Source organism: Hyla sarda, chromosome 2 (genome assembly GCF_029499605.1).
Source record: "Hyla sarda isolate aHylSar1 chromosome 2, aHylSar1.hap1, whole genome shotgun sequence".
NCBI lineage: Eukaryota > Metazoa > Chordata > Amphibia > Anura > Hylidae > Hyla > Hyla sarda.
Window position 1 is genome coordinate 92,920,272 of NC_079190.1, and position 21,393 is coordinate 92,941,664.

A 21,393-nucleotide genomic window follows, 5' to 3' on the forward strand; every position below is an offset into this window, starting at 1 on the left:
GTTGTCATTATGTACAGATTTTGGTTGGGAACAGTGTTCTTTTCACATTTGTAGTTATTTCTTTCTATATAACAGTGTGGCATCAGGAGCTGGCAGATGTACTTGGCAGACATCATAGCAACTAGAGATGAGCGAATTTACAGTAAATTTGATTCGTCACGAACTTCTCGGCTCGGCAGTTGATGACTTTTCCTGCATAAATGAGTTCAGCTTTCAGGTGCTGCCGTGGGCTGGAAAAGGTGGATACAGTCCTAGGAGACTCTTTCCTAGGACTGTATCCACCTTTTCCAGCCCACCGGAGCACCTGAAAGCTGAACTAATTAATGCAGGATAAGGCATCAACTGCCGAGCCGAGAAGTTCGTGACGAATCGAATTTACTGTAAATTCGCTCATCTCTAATAGCAACTCATGTCATCATGATTAATGCTTTTCCTCACTGGCTAAATGGGGTAAGCTATGGACATAGACAATACAGACTCATGTAGATATCGAAGTCAATGAAGTGGGTGGGAAAAGCTGTTTATTTTATTATCCAGTATCTGCCGGCATTCTCCATTCTGATGCAGTGTGCTGGAAGAGGAACCCCAGGTACCACAAGGAGAGTATCTATTTCATCTGATGATTCACTTATAATATATAGAGCTCAGAATGACTGTCCAGTCAGTGTACAGGACAGTATTTTCACTATATAAATGAAATAAAATATCCAAAAATCTAGCAAAACTGTTCTATCCTGCCGATACAGCACCTTCATCGTTTTGGGTAAATAATGTGCCTGCACAACTTTTAAATGACAAGACTTTTGATGCCAAGTAGCAATGCATTACCTTGCTCATGAAGCTGCTTTAATGTCATCAGTCTCTGAACAACCTGGGGGAGAGTCCCAGACATGGAATCCCACTTCTGAACAGTGTCGTAGAGCTGATGCACCTGGACAGAACACAGTTATGAGTTTAATAAACTTTAAAGTTAGAAACAAGGTTTTTTTCATACAGTCTGAGCACTCTATCCCCAATACACTAGACTGTAGACTATGCACATGCTGACACACTGAATCAATATACACGGTTGTGCACTGTATGTTTGAGGGTGTGGTGCCAGAAGATCCTACCCTCCTTATATAAACATCCCTCAAATAACAGCTACAGTATGTGCACTCGCTACTCCTCTCCTGTCCAGGACATTTAGAAGCATTACCTTGCTCTCTGTGTCAGCGTCCTCAATAGCGGCCTTGTTCTTTGCAATTTCATTCATCTTTCCCAGGACACTCTGTGGAACAAAATTCAGATAAATATTCTAAGAGTGACATTATAAAAACAAGGAACTAAAACATTACACAAATACAAGCAGGACTCTTTTCGGGGATCAAGTTCCTTTATTTGCACCTATTTCCTCAATTCTCATGAAAGGCTTTATGTTACTAGTGTTACCTGTAGCCTTGCTTCCACTTGATCAAGCGACGCCACATCTAACATATTCACTTTAGCTTGCAGGATTTCTACAGTGTCCTGAGAAGACAGAATGTAAAGTTATGGAGTTTGCATTAAACAGCAGTACAAGGCGTATAATATGTTAAAAGAAAAACAAAAATATAATACAATGTAGAATTTTGAACAAATCACGTTTGAACCCTTAGTTTGACATATAGCATATACACCAAATATACCTAGGTCTTTTGTCATTTTTCTGGGCCAATATACAGTAATATTCCTGTGATTCTCAAACTAACCCAAAATTTAATACAGCAGTTCATTGAAAACACTGGGCTGTCAGATGTTCCTCCCAACAAAAACTAAGCCAGGTTTATGGCAAATAAGCCATGGCACGACATCCCAAGTACTGGATTTTCTCACACAGAAAAGTGAAGTATGTTATGTTGAAATCAGACACGTCCTTCACTTCCCATCCCCAACATTTGCCATCATAGCAGAGTCCAGTCATACAATTACACAGTGGGCTGGAGTGATTTGTATCAAACATGCATCAGCAACTTAAAAACTATACTTAAAGGGGTATTACAGGCAAAAAAATTTTTTTATATATCAACTGGCTCCAGAAAGTTAAACAGATTTGTAAATTAGCTTCTGAAGTTGAGTTGTTGTTTTCTGTCTAACTGCTCTCTGATGATGTCACATCCCGGGAGCTGTGCATGATGGGAAAATATCCCCATAGGAACTGCACAGCTCCCGGGACGTGACATCATCATTGAGCAGTTAAACAGAAAATTTCAGAAGCTAATAACTATTGGAAGGATTAAGATTTTTTAATAGAAGTAATTTACAAATCTGGAAGAAATAATAAATGGGGCTCAAGGGTCAAAGATATCTAGTTTAATTAATAAGTATTTATTAATATAAAATGTAAAAAAAGAACCAAATAGGGATGTACAGGGCCCTTGTACCTCCCTAATTAATTACATAACAATAAAATATAATAATCCCAATATAAAAACTAATAACAACTATAAAATTGATATGCAATTTGAGCCTGTAATATCAGTATAAAGATATAAAGATCTCCTGATCTTGAGGAACAGCACAGTATAAATGTTCATTCAAAAAACACTTGTTTCCGGAGATCTTCAATATAGAAAATATAGTAAAATGTATCCGCTTGCAAGTAATCAATTGATGCGGTAGTGCTGTATCCGTCCAAATCTTGGCAACTAATTACACCAACACAGTGATACAATGTGGCACTTTGTGAACAGTGGACAGTCATTCAAAATCACTCTTTAAGCATTTCTGCGTATGACATACATCAAAGAAGCCAGTTGGTAGTACATTGCATATAATGCTCACCACTCCGAAATGTCACGGATCTCCCTTCAGTATGGTCCTGGGGGCCGGCTGTCAAGCGTCGTATGGCCGGTGCCTTGCCTCTATCAGGGATCGTGCTGCTGGAGTCTCGGCCAACTCCTAAGATCGCAGCACTCGGTGGTGGGCACCGTTTGGGGGACTGCAGCGCTGTCAAGCGGAGTCCCTTGGTCTGGCCAACTTGAAATGATGGTGGTCTATAGACCTCAAGTCCTTATTGCAGATGGTCCGATTGGCTTCTCACTGGTAATTTTTATATGCGATAAGCAGAGTGAATAACCCGGCGGCGTTCCTCGTGCAAAGTTCGCGCGCTCGGGAGATGGTTCACTGTGATGAATGCCTTGGATCTGGCGAATGATTGCTTATTCTCTCAGAAGAGTGTTCTTTAATAACAGGCTCAATATCGCAATGTCTGAATTGCTGGACGCGTTTCAAAACCTTCCTCGGTTTTTTCTTCAGCAGCGGAACGTGTGAATTACAACAAACTAATGGTTTATATATCATAAATCACGCCCCTTCCTAATGACCTAACTGATGACCTCACATCCTGAACAAAAAATCTATTAATTACCATTGTGGACACTATCCAAATATAAAAAGAAGAAGTAAATAGATAAACACTATTTTAAGCTCATCTGTGAACATATCAACATTTTTATACAAACTATATAACATCATAATTTATATATACTACATATATAATTAAAAGACATAAAGGAAAAAAAGGAAAAAAAGCTGTTAATACTATTCAATACCAGTAAGACACTGGAACTGACACTGAAATAACATAATATCTAATTGTGAAAAGGGAATAATATATATGTAAACGAATATGTATAAAAAATATATATAGAATAAAAATAAAAATAGAATATACAATAATAAAAAATAATGAAAATGTGTAAAACATATATGTATATCCATATATATACACAGAAAAAATAATAAAAATATTAAAAAAATAAAATAATATTTTTTCTGTGTATATATATGGATATACATATATGTTTTACACATTTTCATTATTTTTTATTATTGTATATTCTATTTTTATTTTTATTCTATATATATTTTTTATACATATTCGTTTACATATATATTATTCCCTTTTCACAATTAGATATTATGTTATTTCAGTGTCAGTTCCAGTGTCTTACTGGTATTGAATAGTATTAACAGCTTTTTTTCCTTTTTTTCCTTTATGTCTTTTAATTATATATGTAGTATATATAAATTATGATGTTATATAGTTTGTATAAAAATGTTGATATGTTCACAGATGAGCTTAAAATAGTGTTTATCTATTTACTTCTTCTTTTTATATTTGGATAGTGTCCACAATGGTAATTAATAGATTTTTTGTTCAGGATGTGAGGTCATCAGTTAGGTCATTAGGAAGGGGCGTGATTTATGATATATAAACCATTAGTTTGTTGTAATTCACACGTTCCGCTGCTGAAGAAAAAACCGAGGAAGGTTTTGAAACGCGTCCAGCAATTCAGACATTGCGATATTGAGCCTGTTATTAAAGAACACTCTTCTGAGAGAATAAGCAATCATTCGCCAGATCCAAGGCATTCATCACAGTGAACCATCTCCCGAGCGCGCGAACTTTGCACGAGGAACGCCGCCGGGTTATTCACTCTGCTTATCGCATATAAAAATTACCAGTGAGAAGCCAATCGGACCATCTGCAATAAGGACTTGAGGTCTATAGACCACCATCATTTCAAGTTGGCCAGACCAAGGGACTCCGCTTGACAGCGCTGCAGTCCCCCAAACGGTGCCCACCACCGAGTGCTGCGATCTTAGGAGTTGGCCGAGACTCCAGCAGCACGATCCCTGATAGAGGCAAGGCACCGGCCATACGACGCTTGACAGCCGGCCCCCAGGACCATACTGAAGGGAGATCCGTGACATTTCGGAGTGGTGAGCATTATATGCAATGTACTACCAACTGGCTTCTTTGATGTATGTCATACGCAGAAATGCTTAAAGAGTGATTTTGAATGACTGTCCACTGTTCACAAAGTGCCACATTGTATCACTGTGTTGGTGTAATTAGTTGCCAAGATTTGGACGGATACAGCACTACCGCATCAATTGATTACTTGCAAGCGGATACATTTTACTATATTTTCTATATTGAAGATCTCCGGAAACAAGTGTTTTTTGAATGAACATTTATACTGTGCTGTTCCTCAAGATCAGGAGATCTTTATATCTTTATACTGATATTACAGGCTCAAATTGCATATCAATTTTATAGTTGTTATTAGTTTTTATATTGGGATTATTATATTTTATTGTTATGTAATTAATTAGGGAGGTACAAGGGCCCTGTACATCCCTATTTGGTTCTTTTTTTACATTTTATATTAATAAATACTTATTAATTAAACTAGATATCTTTGACCCTTGAGCCCCATTTATTATTTCTTCCATATTGATCCTATTTTTATACACCGTGGGTATAGGTGTATGTTGGGTTGCTCGGGTCCTCGGTGATTGTCAGATAGACAGGAGCCTCTCCATTTTGTTTATAATACGTAATTTACAAATCTGTTTAACTTTCCGGAGCCAGTTGATATATATAAAAAAAGTTTTTGCCTGGAATACCCCTTTAAAGATACATGATGATTATAGAGATAAAATCTACATACACATCTGATTCTGGGTTAGTTGTACTCACCATCAGATTTGATCCTTGTAATCCGACAGTGAGGGGATTCTGTAAAAAAAAGGGGGTGTCTGTAAAGGTTTATTGATTGCAAAAAAGTATAATAGAGATGACTCCAGAGGCCTACAACATACCTGCGTATCCTGATCAAAGCGCACGGCAGCTTCCAGCTCACCCAGTCTCTTCTCAAGCTCAGCTATCTGCATTGCAGCAATAAGGACATTTGTCAGATGTCTTTAAATTAAAGGGTAAATTATAGTTTATCCGCATATTTATAAAAGAAAATATTTTAGTTGTTTAAAAACACCGCCCCAAAGAAACAAACAATCCAATAAGAGAAAAGACTGGCACCACCAGAAAAGCGCAGGCAAAGGCTCTGCACCAACCACAATATGCAGTACAACAGCAGGCATCTCCGGATAGGCAATCTTGCGGTGCTTAGCACATAAAAATTAACTCCAAATGACATGACGTAAAGTAGAAGTTGTCCTTTATTCTTGGAGACCACAGGCAGGGATCTTCCACACTACAAGCAGGTGTGTTTCAAAACGCGCCTGCTTACAGTATGTAACGTCTCTGCATGTCTTCAAGAATAGAAGAAACAAACAACTCTGTTGTGCTACCTTCCACTACGCACCTTTGCGGCCTGGGAAAACTTGTTCTGTTCAGGACGGCAGTGCAATTCATAGGTCACTAAACCTTCGGCATCTTGGACGGAACCCTTTGCTGGGCTTTTCCCTTCTGGACTCTTTCTAGTTTTAGCAGCATCCAATTGGGTAAGTAAACGCCTAAGGAGGGAATTAATAGGTTTATCAACAACAAAAGAGCAACCAGAGACATAAGATAACTAAATGACAAACTGACTGGTATCTCACTCAATTCCTACACTAACACACATACTCAGCCCTGGGAAAGAAGTGGTTACTAGATGCTCAAAGATCTGCTTATCTCAGGTTACAGTCACTGCTTCTATTGTTAGGAATTAACAGGGAATAGGGATGGTCATTACAGAGATTAGATTGTTAACAGATCCCAAGTTTATTTTAAAAAGTTTTGATCAATTGGGGTCTGGGTGTTAAGACCCCCACCAATTGCCAAAGCGAGGCAGGAGAAGAGTTCGGTTAAAGGGGTTATCCAGGAATAAAAAAACACAGCTACTTTCTTTCAAAAACCGCTCTCCGTCTGTCTCCAGTTTGGGAGTGGTTCTGCAGTTAAGTTCCCATTAAGTGAATGGAGCCAAGATGACATACCACACCCAACCTTCTTTCCCAGTCTAACTTGCTGCACAGGATGGGCTCCATAGACTTTCTATAAAATCTGTCCTGTTCAGCAACAAGGGAGACATGGAGGGAAGCTTTAAATTAAAGGACAACTGTAGTGGTACCGTTTTATATATGCCTGTGCCCGGGGAAGCTCTGGCCGGCTTCCTACATGACAGTGGGCTCAGCCTATCACAGACCGGGGCGGGACATCGCTACGGCCGGTGATATGCCGACGGCTCTGCGGCGTCCCCGTCCCCAGGAAGTGGAATGACGTCAGCACTGCCGGACCGTGAGGCCTGTGCCAGACCAACAGGGGCTCATAGGAAGGTATGTAGGAGTTTATTTTGTTTATTTTTTAGGCCCGGGCATATATAAAAGTGTACCACTACAGTTGTCCTTTAACTTTTCCTCTCGCTTTGGTTTGGCGGTCACAGGGGGTTTGAACACCAGTGATAAGCAATAATATTTTGAAACTAGAATACCCATATAACAAAATACTTTCAGTGTAGTACAAGGCATGAATTTTTTAATTGGTTATCTTTCCTTCGGTCTTGCACTTTGGATTAAATGAATAGGTAAGATTCAAAAAATCCCTATGTGGACTGCTAGCAGCTAAAGTGAAAGAACTAAATGGTTACAAAAAATAAATCAAGGCGGCTTTCTCCTGTGACTCCATAGAGAATGTATGCTGACCCGCCGCTCTACTCAGCAGCGAGAGACAGGGCTTGTGATAGCAGGAGGAACCAGAGGTTAGACCCCCTGTGTTCAGCTATTTATAGAGTACAGCACTCTGCTATCTTCTGCTGCTTCACAAAGAATGAAGGGAGCATGTGCTGATCTGCAGCATCCTTCAGCAGTGAGAGTCGGGTCCCGGTTCTCGCAAGCACAAGTGGTCCCAAAGGTTGGACCCACTTTGATCAGACACATCTCTTATCCTGTGGATAGGTGATACCAGTGCTGGGCGGTATACCGGTTCATACAGAATACCAAATTTTTTTTCCTGCACGATATGAATTTTTCCCATACCGCAATATCGGTTGACAAAATAAGCTTTAACTCCCCTTCCTATGTTCCCCGTGGCTCTGGAACTGGTCTCACGGTCCCTCCCTCCTGGGGATGGGAACGTCACAGAGCCGTCAGCGTATCACCGGTTGCAGCGATGTCCCACCTCGGCCGGTGATAGGCTGAGCGCATTGTCATGTAAGGAGCCGGCCGGCTTCTTACATGACTATGCGCTCAGCCTATCACCGAACGAGTCGGGACATCGCTGCAACCGGTGATACGCTGACTGCTCTGTGACGTTCCCATCCCCAGGAAGCAGCATGAGGTTTGCATCGCTGGACTGTGAGGCCGGTACCGGAGCAACGGGGGAACGTAGGAAGGGGAGATATTTTGTTTATTTTTGAAGCCCGGGCAGGCTCAGGATAGTACAGTAGAGTGCAGAGGCTGATAATTAGTAGTGCAGAGGCTCATTTTTTTTTTTTTTTTTGGGGGGGGGGGGGGGGGGGGTACATTTTTTATCGATTGAAAACGTCTTTAAAACACAGCTCAAACAATCTCACAATCAAGAAGATTTGAGGACATAAAGGGGATTCACTTACTTTGCAAGTGCTCCATCGGGATCGGTCAGGTTGACAGCAGCATCAGGACCTAACAACTTCTCTAAGTGGTTGGACACCAACTGCTGTTTTAAAGCTGCTACCTGCTTAGCCAATGCAACTGGAGTCAGCTTCTCCTCAGCTACAGATTCCTTAACAGTGCTCTGTTTGGTTACAGTGAAAGAAAATATATATTGATCAATATCGCTCTCTCTATACATATACATATGTATCATACACACTTGTCAAAGTATTTTAATCTTTAAAAGGAGTAGTCTACTGAAAAGTATGTCCAGTTTGTTGTACTTGCCACTACACCTGTTCGGTTCTCCAGTCTGGTCTTCTTTCTTCTTCCGTGTGCACGGATCGTCACACTGCGCTCAGCCTATCACCGGCCAAGGCAGGACATAGCTGCGGCCAGTTATCAGTGCACACGGAAGAAGAAAGAAGACCAGACTGGAGAACCGAACAGCTGTAGCGGCGCTACAAGGAAATGGAGGAAGGTGAGTTGAGGATTCGATTCTATTTTATTTTTTTTGCAGCCCAGGCACAACGGACTGGACATACTTTTCAGTAGACTACTCCTTTAACTTTGCTTTCCTTGTATGTGTTTTAAAGAGGATGTCCAAAGATGAAACTTGTTCCAACTGTCCAATAATTTAACATATATTTTACTACCTTTCTGTGGTCTTTCATGCTTTCCTTCTGCCCAACTTCCTTTCTAGTGTACATCCTTCAAGGGACTTCCTGTTCCTGTGAACACTCTAGCCAGTAATTCAGCCAATCTGCCTCCCACTATGTGGAATTGGTTACAATCAAGAAGGTAAAGTGGGAGGGAGATAGAGTTGTCTTCCCAGCTTGAGTGTAGTGACCAGACAAGAAGTTGGGCTTATGAAGACAACAAAGCGAACTGTTTGCAGAAGGAAAGCATGAAAGACCACATTTATGTCCCTGCCTATTGCCCATCTATCCCTAACCCCCTCCCTGCCTTTAATTATATTTTTTTACTATATTAAAAAAGCCTTTTTGTCTGCCTGGTAGTGTGCTCACTACCAGGCAGACTTCCCCAGCAGGCGTGATGCCACTGATGCCTGCTGGGGCCGACACTTCCACCCTTAGTTCATCTATACAGGGTGCCTCTAGCTGTTTCACCACTACAACTCCCAGCTTGCCCTGACATCTATTGGCTGTCAGGGCATGCTGGGAGTTGTAGTGGTGAAACAACTGGAGGCACCCTGTGTTGAAACCAATATTTTTTTGTTACGGCTGCTACCCCGAACCCGCCGCGCAACTGGCTCAACCCACGAAGCCCCCCTCCCCCCACCTCGCCGCCGCTCAAGCCACTTTACCCACCCCAAAAAGCAATTACCAAAATGCAAGGGTGCAGGGTCATGAGGCAGCAGCAGCAGCAGCATCTGCCGGGCCAGGGAGCCAATGGGCACGCATCCTCTGTGCTCTCAGCTGATTGACAGGCAGGGAGCAAGCGCAGGCTGATTGGCTTACTGAATTAGGACCGATTGCCCGGCGTGACTTCACGGCAGGCTGCAGCTGGCCACTAGGAGGGAGACCCCTAGTGGCCGGTTTTCAAATATAAAATAAAACTATTTTAATTTTTTTTTAAAATAATTAAAGTATATTACAGTTATGTTGTAGTACATAAGTACTGCAACATATCCAAAAAAAAGGTTGGTGACAGTGCCCATTTAAGTAAAAAGTGAAATGTAGAAAGCCTCTTTGTGCTTTCGGTTGTGATGCTTAAATGGGCACTGTCAGATATAAAGACATTTTATATGTTGTACATCTTGGCAAAATAATAGTTTTTCTAATATACTTTTTTTTTTTTAATTCACATTTTATGAAAGAAAACTGCCTTTGAAAATCCCACCTCTAGGGGTCCCCATACCTCCTGGGACACTGATGAGTACCACAGCAGCATAAGCGTGTCCAAGGGTCATGGACAAGAGATGGCTGATTGACAAGGCTGCAGGAGGATGACAGCCTGCAGCTACACTGTTGTAAGACAGAGTACCAAACATGTGCCTCCAGCTGTTGCAAAACTACAGCTCCAAGCATGCCTGGACAGTTAAAACTAGGCCTGCTAGTTGTAGTTTTGCAAAAGCTGTAGGCAGAGTGAGGGGTCATCACAGTTTCGGCATAAGATGGACACACCCCCTACCTTTGACAAGATTGAAAGGACATTGAGGAGCTGTAATATCTTATTTTGTAGGGAAATATGGGTGATAAAGACAAAAATTTTATGTACATGATCAGGATGCGATACTGAGTAACATATAACATTTTTTTTGTGAGATATGACAGGTACGCTTTAAATTTTACAATGCATTTACATAATGCTAGTGAGCTACTGTAGTAGATACATTTGCAGTATAAAATAAACTATTTACGTGTACTGAAATAAGCAGAGCTGTTAGTACAGAACTTTCTGGCTCCTCAACAAATTGAAATCCAGTTCTACAGAAAAATATGTGACACTTACCTGGATTTTTTCCACTTCTTGAGTCAGTTCCTGGACTTCGTGCAGAAGCCGTTGATATTTCTGCTGTGGGGTTTCTTTCAGTCCTATTCCTTCTCCCAGCTACACAAGAAAGACATGCAACTTAAATGGATTATCCACATGAGGCAACAAATGGAAGAACAGACTGAAAGTCACTTCGGATATTGGAAATAAAATCACAGATTTCATGTAACATTTCATTATTATTGTCATGACATATGCTTTATTCAAACGATACTCTGTATTGTATAGGTTTAAAAATATTTTTTTTTATAAGGAAATAAAATTACACCTCCTGTAACTTGATGGTCAAGTCAGAAGACAACACTGTATAAACATACTTTTAACCCCTTAAGGACGAAGCCCATTTTGGCTTTAAAGGGGTACTCCGTCCCTAGACATCTTATCCCCTATCCTAAAGGATAGGGGATAAGATGTCTGATCACAGGGGTCCCACCGCAGTCTCTCCTGTAGCACCCCCTGTCATCAGCCTCACAGAGCGAAGATGGCTCCGTGTCTAATGACTCACGATACCATACGGCCGCAACGCCCCCTCCCACAGACTTGCACGAGGGGGCAGAGCCGTAACGTCACGATACTCCGGCCCCTGCATCACGAGTCATCAGACACGGAGCGACCTTCGCTCTGTGAGGCTGATGGCAGGGGGTGCTGCAGGAGAGATTGCGGGGGTCCGTAGCGGCAGGACCCCCACAGTCAGACATCTTATCCCCTGTTCTTTGGATAGGGGATAAGATGTCTAGGGCCAGAGTACCCCTTTAAGGACCGGGCCAATTTTCATTTTTGCATTTTCGTTTTTTTCTCCTATACCTTTAAAATCCATACCTCTAATTTTTTCACCTATAGACCCATATGATAGCTTGTTTTTTGAGCTAACAATTGTGCTTTGTAATGACATCTTTAATTTTGCAGCTTTGCAACTTTGGGGAGGGGGGGGTTGGTTTTTACGCAGTGCACTTTATGGTAAAAATTATACATTATCTTTATTCTGTAGGTTAATGCAATTAAAACGATACCCAATTTATATAGTTTTTTCATTATTGTACTATTTAAAAGAAAAAAAATCCATTTTCTGTATACAGGGATGTATGAAAGCTAATTTTTTGCACCGTGATCTGTAGCGGTGATCTAACCGCAGGAAGCAGGTAAGGGGACCCTCCTCCACCATTTTAGCTCACGAAACCCCGCAATCACATCGTGGGGGTTCCGTGAGCTCCACTGAGCAGCCGGCATCTTCAACTTTCACTTTAGATGCCATGATCGGCACTGATCACGGCGTCTAAAGGGTTAAATGCCGGGCAGTGGCGGGATTGGCCTATTGTCAACTATTTCTGCAGTGCACAGGAGAACACTATATAGAGACCTGGCTGTGAGGAGAGCGACGGAGCATGTGTGTCCTGCAGCATTCAGCTCATGGACATTGCTATACACTCTGAACACCAGATGGCCCCATGCTATGTAAGAAGTTATTATAACTCTTCACTGGAAAAAGTTTAACAACAAGTAAATGGCAAACATGATTTTTTTTTTATGGTTTATACAATGGGTATAGAGTTCTGAAGTTCTTTTTACAGATCAGAAAAAAAAAAAAAGTATAACCTAACAGAGAATGGTCACATGTGATCTTCAGTTTGGGGAACAAATATGCACAATAGTTTCTTTCCTCCTGAAGGAGACATATCTTGTCCAAGCCAAGCTGAAGTTGCCTTCAGAAAGGTGAGACACCCATGACACGGTTTATACCGCTCATAAGTACTGATAAGTGGCGGAAGCCCTAAAAAAGCTGCCTAAAGATGGGGGATAAGATGTCTGATCACGGGGGTCCTGCCTCTAGGATCCCCGCAATCTCTGTGCATTCACTTAGAACGCTGGATGTGGGCATCGTGACATCACAGCTACACCCCTTCGCGCCATCAGCTGCCTACAGATGGGGGACTTACCTTTGGAAGAGACTATAGTTTGGCTAGTGCAAGACTGCTCTTCAGGAGGAGGAAAACTAACAGCAGTTTGGGAAGCAAAAGTAAACAATACAGTAAAAAACAACAATATAGGACAAAAACTTACAATTTCATATTCCCCAGACTCGTATCCTGTCCTCTTTGTCTTGCTTATACGGTCAGAGAAATCTGTTTAGAGGAAAAATGATGTCACTTGTCAACAGATTATACTACGCGTATTAAATAAATCCTTTATAGTGGGGTGTAAAGTGCAGAATGCTGCACTGTAATATTACACAAAAATAAAAATCAGTAGAGATATGCTTTAAACTTTGCAATATATATTGATGCTTAAATTAGCAAAACTTTGGTAACCTTTTGGACTGCTCTCCTACATACCATAGTCATTGCCTTTTTGAAGCTGGCCATACATTAAAGGGGTACTCCGCTGCTAGACATCTTATTCCCTTTCCAAAGGATAGGGGATAAGATGTCTGATCGCAGGGGTCCCACCGATAGGACCCCCACAATCTCTGTGCATTCACTTAGAACGCTGGATGCGGGCGTCGTGTCGTCATAGCTACACCCCTCGCGCCATCACACCATGCCCCCTCAATGCAATTCTATGGGAGGGGCGTCGCGTGACGTCACGAGGGGCGAGGCCCCCTTTAACACAGGTATTTTCTGTTTGTCTACTATCAATATACACATGCACACTCAGTTTAGCCGAGTGTGCCAGTAGTCTAAATGGAGACAGAGGAAGGGAGGGGACAAAACCAAGACACCTCTGGCAGGACCTTGTCTTCACAAGAACATAAGCTGTTTAAGGCGGTTCGTACATTTTATATCTCTACGAATTGCCATACAGACTTGGTCAACTTTCATCTAATGTGTATGGCCAGCTTAAATATGCAAGGCTGCAACAGTTCCCTATAGCAGTGTATTATACACTGTGAAGAAGCACTCAAGTGGATGGGGCTGTGCTATAGTTCCCTGCACAGTCACTGACTGGGGGACAGCAGTGCAGAATCTAAAACAGACGACATAGAACTACAGAATGACTGAGATGTCTTAGAGTGGGGCAGTGTTTCCCAATCATGGTGCCTCCAGCTGTTGCACAACCACACCTCCCAGCATGCCCAGACAGCCTGTGGCTGTCCGGGCATGCTGGGAATTGTAGTTCTGCAACAGCTGGAGGCACCCAGGTTAGGAAAGACTTGCGTGGGGCATCACACACTTGTATAATGTATGTCCGCATGGTTGTGATCGTTGCCTTCTAAATGGAAAGCATATTCCACCATACGCTTTTCTATCACACTGCAAGTTATTTTGCTCTTCTCTGTAGCAAACGCTACATAAACACAGTTAACTAAATATGTTTATCTCAACACAAAATGGAAGTGTATTGAAAAGAATCCTTCTCCAGCTGTTAGAGATGAGACACATGCAGGTAAAGTGCAGCACTTATATGTAAAGGAAACCAGGGGGTTAGTAAGGAACAAAACATATACCTACAAGGCAGACATACATGAGGGATTCATACACAGGAAAGAAACTGCTTTAGATGTATATACATTCACAAATTAGCATGTTGGCCCCTTTGTGCCTTCATTGCCTTCCTATAAAACTTAAGCTGAAGATACATTAACTGGTATTTCACACATGGTGATGATCATATCAATGGAGCTGTTCTGTACTACCCCTGAAGGAGTGTGGCAGCCCTTTCAATCTCAGGATCTGTGAAAGTTCCAGTGATCAATCCCTCCCCATTCATGAAGTGATAGCATACCACGAGGATCAGCCATCACATCCTGAAATGGGAATACTAAGGCTATGTTCACATCTGTGTCACACAATCAGTGGAACCTGAGCGGCCCAAAAAATGCTGCCCGATCCCACAAAATAGACACCAGACAGAAACCAGAAGGACCCGATTAAAGTCAACAAGATCCATCGGTGTCCATTCTGCAAAACCTGTCTGGCTCAGTTTTCTTGCCCAAAACAGAATCTGTAAGGCTGCTTTCACACTATAAAATTCATCCGTTTTAAAGATCCGTTTGATGTTCCGTTATGAAAACCCTGAAAATCGGCCATTAAAGGCCGTTAGAAAATCCCATTATAGTCTATGGGATTTTTACATTATCTGTTTTAATCCGTTATAGTCAGTTATTAATAACAGACGTTATTTTGTAATGGAAGATAATAACGGGAGAAATAATGCATGTACTATTTCTTCCGTTCATTCTCCCGTCACAAAATAACGCCCGTTATTAATAAGTGACTATAACGGATTAAAACGGATAATGTAAAAATCCCATTGACTATAATGGGATTTTCTAACGGACGTTTAATGGCCGATTTTAAGGGTTTTCATAACGGAACATCAAACGGATCTTTAAAACGGATGACTTTTATAGTGTGAAAGCAGCCTTAGAGAGCCCCCGAGCGGAGTCTCTGATGCAGATGTGAACATATTCGATGTATGAAGTGTATTAATGCTGGCCATCTGTTGGTTCAGTACCTGAATAAACTAAATTCACTTACCAAGCCCTTTAGTTCCAATCTTCTTGTCTTTGAATTTGTCATAAGCAGCATTGGGGTTGACGATAATGTGCTCTACACTAGTGCTGGTGAGTTCCTCCTACATAAGAAATGGTGAGACTGTTAATGGACTCATTCAAGGTATAGCAGGACTTTCTTACCTATATCCTACCACACAATGGTAGAATTGTAGGAGAAACAAATACAGGAGCAGAATGCACAAGAGACCATAGTCATTTTCTCTCATTTTATGAATGTGATTTGGCCCTTTATGTACTGGTTAGGAATAATAATGAAGATACACAAAACACGATGGGAGTAAGAATAAGCATTTACATCTGAGAGTCTATACAGGAATGTCTGCGTACTATACTGCAGAGATGCCCATCTAACAAATGTATAAGATTAGACGGCTAAAAGGCAATACAGCATCCAAGAAAAAAAAATCACAATCTTTCAGGATGGGACAATAAAAAAAGAGAACACATTATTACATCCTAAACACAAAAACATACTAGAGCGTATGACAGCCATGCAAAACAAACTAGAGGAACTGCAAGCATCTACGGAAATGAAAAGACACATGATTTGTTAAAGGACAATTCTCTGGATAGTATCTGAGACATAGGGGGCAGTATAGCAAAAATGTAAATCCTCAGGTTACTAGCCCCACCCACTTTAGGGGTTACAGGCTGCAGCAATTATTACATAAAGAAACAATACAAGATTGTCTTCACACTATTATTCTGGTGAACAGAAAAGCCATTACAGCTATGTCAGATCCATTATCAAATTGACTTGAATGGCGCGCTGGATCTATGCACAAGAATACAGCACTAACCTTGCTTTTAAAAATACTAAGAACGACTACCAAAACCCCAGCCGAGGCTTGAAACAAAGATGTGAAGAGATACTTAGTTGATTTATTTAAATAACTGATCAGAAATCACTTATATTCTAGGGCAGTATTTCCCAAGCAGGGTGCCTCCAGCTGTGGCAAAACTACAACTCCCAGCATGCTCGGACAGCCTCCGGCTGTCCGAGCATGCTGGGAGTTGTAGTTTTGCCACAGCTGGAGGCACCCTGCTTGGGAAACACTGTACAAGGGCTATACTGTCAACACTGCGGGGTAGGAAATAACTATTGCATTCTCTACATTGTATTAGTGTTTAACTGGCATCTATAGGTCTATTATCTTTGTTTTTTTTTCTACCCCTACATTTGCCATGATGCCTTTGGTTATCAAGTGTGGGGTGGGGGGACGCTTATGACACTACACTTGCTAAGCTATTTAATGACAGTAAGGGCCCAATCACACTACATATTTGCCGAGATGAATTCTGCTCTGGAAAATCGGGTACAGCAGAGTTCCACTCTGGAGAATCCAGTGCAGCAACCTCTCATTGCTCTCAATAGGATTCTGCAGAAACAGTCACACTGCTGCCCACGAAGTCTCCAAATATCTGCAGGTGGAGATTCAGTAGTGTGAATGGGCCCTTAATAATAAGCCCCAGTGTCTTACACTTTTACCTCCTAATTCACACCGCAGAATGTCAGTGCATTCTTATATAAAACCTGCTTGTGATCGATTTTCACTCCATCTTGTTTCTCTAAATGCCTATTTTCTCTCCACGACTGATGAGCGGTCGGGCTCTTCCTGCCGGAACTCCCCTCTTAGCCTTAATTTCCAAAATATGCCTATATAGGTGCACTTTAAAACTCTCAGTTAGTAAGCTCTTGTGCACAGGGCCATAGCACCTCTTGTTTGAATTAAATTGTTTGTTACTTTGGAAAGACTAATCTCTGTATTGTAGATTGTAATCCCTCGTGCGCAGGGCCCTATCTCTTCAATGTACTTTTACCCTTAATATATATATATATATATATATATATATATATATATATATATATATATATATATATTTTGCCCTAGAACAAAAGAGAATAATAAAAATGAATAAGTGCTGCAGAATATGCTGTAACTATATTATTATATGATCAATATTATATATATATATATATATATATATATATATATATATATATATATATATATATACACACATACATATGGAGGAAAATTATTATTTCTGTAAAAAAAACAAAAGGGAAAAGAAAAAAAAAGATCATTGCTGCACAATTAGTTAACTAAAAAGGGGCTTGTTTTTTTAAAATAAAAAAAATTATATATATAATATATATATATATATATATATATATATATATATATATATATATATATTACCAATGAGACATGAAAAATTTATTATCTGTATCATTTCCATGCCATTATTTTCCAGACTTGCACACAACTAAAATGGTCAGGAAACTATTGCTAGTAACACAAAGTCAGCAAAATCAAGTCCTGTAACAGGATATACCATTAATGTCTAGAAGAGACAGGTCCCACTTATGTCCAGAACAGAGTCTCCCAACCCCTGTTCTGCCTGCTGAGGTACCCAATATTATAAGGGAGATGGCTGGGACTATGGAAGCAGGTAAGCTTGCTGTGCTATGCTGTCTGAAAAATGTTAAAGGGGTACGCCACTGGCCAGTGTTTGGAACATTTAGTTCCGAGCGCTGTGTGGGTCAGTCATGCCCCCTTGTGACATCATGCCATGCCCCCTCAATGCAAGTCTATGGGAGGGGGCGTGGCTGCCGCCACGCCCCCTCCCATAGACTTGCATTGAGGGGGCATGGCATGACGTCATGAGGGGCGTGACCAACCCCTGCAGCGTGCACACAGCGTTCTGAACTAAATGTCCTGATCGCTGGCCAGTTGAGTACCCCTTTAATACAAACCCATTCCTCGGTCTACAAACCAGTGCCCAATCTAATAGGCAGGTAAAGGGTTGGGGTACCCCCGTTCTGTGGACAGAAGCAGGTTCCAGAAATAGAGACATTTATTGTACATGCCATAAAAGTCAAAGATGAGAATTGCTCTTTGCCAAGTAGCACACTGATTGGAGTCTATAGGATTAGTAGTGCACAGACACATGCAGGAATACTGCAGACTATATACAAGCAGGCTAAGCACAGTATGGAGAGCAGCAGACAGAATTATAGGCTTCTTACCAGCTCCTTGCAGTTTTCCCCAAGAGTTGAGTGACAAATATAATAAATAGTTTAAATAAAAAAAAAGAAAAGAAAAAAGAAGATTTGCTGTTAGACAAATACACATGCGACAACTTAATAGGTGTACAGCTCCCGAAGATTCACAAAAGACGTATAAACAGGAAAGATTTTACAAACCGCCTGATATTCATTGTGATCGCTGTAATAGTAACCGGTAACTTGTGTTAGAGAGACAACTTGTATATAAATCCTATTCATCACTTTCTTATAAAGTTATATTGGTTTTTGGGTAAATTGGGTAACAACCAGCCATTATAGCTGCTAAAGGCCTTGTAATCCAGCTTTTTCAGATTTCTGTATTACTATATAACTAGGCAAATTTGGTATTTAGAAGAAGGAACTCTGAAAAAGCTGGGTGACCATGTCTGTGGGAGAATGACGGCATAAGTGGTCACCAATATTTCCCAGACACCAATGCTGGAGAAGAGAACCCATTAATGTGACGGAGGTGAATTACTGAGGAAATGTTCTTCTCATACAGGCATTAAGACATATAAGACAAGGTATTTAGTGGTGTCAGACTAAGGTAGATACCCGGGTTATGGACAGTTAGTAGCAGAAAGCATTTAATAAGCGCGTAGGGAAAGCTTCAGCAATGTATTAGTGCAGTGTAATGATTCCATGTACAGACTGGAATGGTTACTAAAGCCATGTGGAAGAAGATGTAACACTACCAAAAAGGGGGCACTGAGATTGTGATCTACGCTGGCCTGGGCAGTGGAATACACTGACCTGAGATACAGGAGCTCACTTTACTGAGCACAGCAATGCAATGACTAGCTTAACGTATTCTACACTGCAGCAAGTGCTCTTCAATAGGATTCTAGTAATGGAAAACCACAACCAGTTTTATTCTATACAGCAAATAAATGGTAACCTGACAAATGGCACCTGAACAGGGCCCAAAAAAAACAGTCATGTAATGGATACTGGATGTGTCATTCCCAGTGCATACGGTACACAGTGGTCCTGCAAGTTACAATATTAATCGGTTCCAGAACGACCATTGTACAGTATGTTGAGACCATAACTTTATGGAAACCTGGTAATTGGTTCCAAAGCCCCAAAATGTCCTCAAAAAATAGGAAAAGGTGAGAATGAAAGAAAAACATAAGTAGATAACTAATATAGGTAAAGAAAGTCCTTATAGATAGAAGTAAGAAAGATCTTCTGGAAGCTCTAAATTACTGTCTATGTAGGGGACAGGAACTTCTTCAGGGTCCTGTACATTACAAAAAAGTAATACGGAGCCACCATTACCTGGTGTCCAAAGGAGCAGCTAACCCTGGCACATGTAAAGAGGAATACATAACATGTAATACCTCCCTGTACTGTAGGGGGCGCTACCAGACAGCCAGTCAGTGCATACACTTCAGTAATACAGGGGTTTTACCAGTGAATGCTCATTCTGATTGGTCAGATCTTCCAGCCATTGACATGTTTTGTAGTTCTGGACTGTCTGTAGTTTTATTGTATTGTATGTTGAGTCTGGTTTCAAGTTACAATGGTCCAGAAAAGACCATTGTATGTTAAAACTATTGTAACCTGAGGCCATTGTACAAGTTAACTAGGTTCAGAGAGTTGGGTCAGTATGCGATTGATTTTTTACCTTAAACACGCACATTGGGGCAGATGTTTACTTGTAAAAGCATCAGAATTGTGACTTACATGGGTTGCACCTCCTTTATTATGCAGTACACTTGGGTATTGCTCAGCAGAGGGGGCCATTTAGCAGAAAGTAGGTGTGGCATCATGGGAAAGATTTGAATAGACTTGCATTGAGGGTGCGGGTGTGATGTCATGAGGGGGTGGGGCTATGACGTCACGAGCTCCAGCGTTTGGAACAGTTTGTTCCAAATGATGAGCAGGGGAGTACCCCTTTCATTTTAATGTGCATGCGCCTGTGTTAAACAGACAGAACATTAAAACGCCGATCTTCACAGCAACAGTATTTAACCAGTGACTCTCCAGCTGGTGTGACACTACAGCTCCTGGCATGCCCGACAGCTATATCGCAAGTATCACAAAAATAAAAGGGACTATGTATCACATATTGGTTCCAGCCTAAAAATGACAGGTTGGTGCATTATACAGAAACATCTATGTAGGTTTGAGCCAGGTAGAGGGAGATGGATAATAGGTAGCTGGCTGTTTTGATGACTATTATTAGGGGGTCAGTGAAACGTTCTGTCCTACCTGATAAACATTCATCTACTCTGATCAGAGAAGCTACATTGTCTATGGTTATCATTGTTACAAATATATCATACAAGGATACATATAGGTTAAATCACAATGGATTTATGATCTGTAAAATGTCAGTCACACTTACCTGAAATCACAAAAAAGGTGATTGGTTAAATCATTGATCGATCAAATGGGCAAAGATTACAACCCAATGGATTGCACATGTAGGATTTACAAGAATATGACGCTTTTACATGAATCAACAGAGATTATAAATCAAAGTCCGCTGCATGCATTTACAGTCATTAAATACACAAAAAGCATGCAAAAAAGAAGCATGGGTGGTCTTACTTGTGCAAACTAGTGTCCAGGCAAGGTGGTCAAAAAGGGAGGGTGAGAGTGTTAGGAACAATTGTCATGGTGCAAGTTTCTAAACAATTAAACATATGGATGGTTTCCCAAAGCATTTAACTATGAAAGAGAGGTAATCTGGAGAATATTCTCATTTATTCATGTAGTTTTACCATTGTCATTTCCAGTCACCATGTAATGAGCTGGAAATGTGTCAAGTACCAAAGATGCTCTGTAAGGCTGCTTTCACACTATAAAATTCTAATTTAAAGATCCGTTTGATGTTCCGTTATGAAAACCCTGAAAATCGGCCATTAAACGTCCGTTAGAAAATCCCATTATAGTCTATGGG

At 40.9% G+C, this 21,393-nt stretch overlaps 1 protein-coding gene across 2 annotated transcripts in view; it reads right to left on the reverse strand.

The window, feature by feature from the left end:
• Window positions 1–21,393, reverse strand: part of DCTN2 (dynactin subunit 2) — a 39,286-nt gene that overhangs the window by 3,829 nt on the left and 14,064 nt on the right. For both annotated transcript variants that reach the window (XM_056562561.1, XM_056562562.1), the window contains exons 3-12: window positions 15,372–15,468; window positions 12,955–13,016; window positions 10,855–10,953; window positions 8,361–8,521; window positions 6,135–6,285; window positions 5,632–5,697; window positions 5,510–5,548; window positions 1,432–1,509; window positions 1,199–1,270; window positions 829–931 (exon numbers count right to left, since the gene is read on the reverse strand). In XM_056562561.1, coding sequence (XP_056418536.1) covers window positions 829–931; window positions 1,199–1,270; window positions 1,432–1,509; window positions 5,510–5,548; window positions 5,632–5,697; window positions 6,135–6,285; window positions 8,361–8,521; window positions 10,855–10,953; window positions 12,955–13,016; window positions 15,372–15,468 — 928 coding nt within the window. The remainder of the gene's footprint in view (window positions 1–828; window positions 932–1,198; window positions 1,271–1,431; window positions 1,510–5,509; window positions 5,549–5,631; window positions 5,698–6,134; window positions 6,286–8,360; window positions 8,522–10,854; window positions 10,954–12,954; window positions 13,017–15,371; window positions 15,469–21,393) is intronic.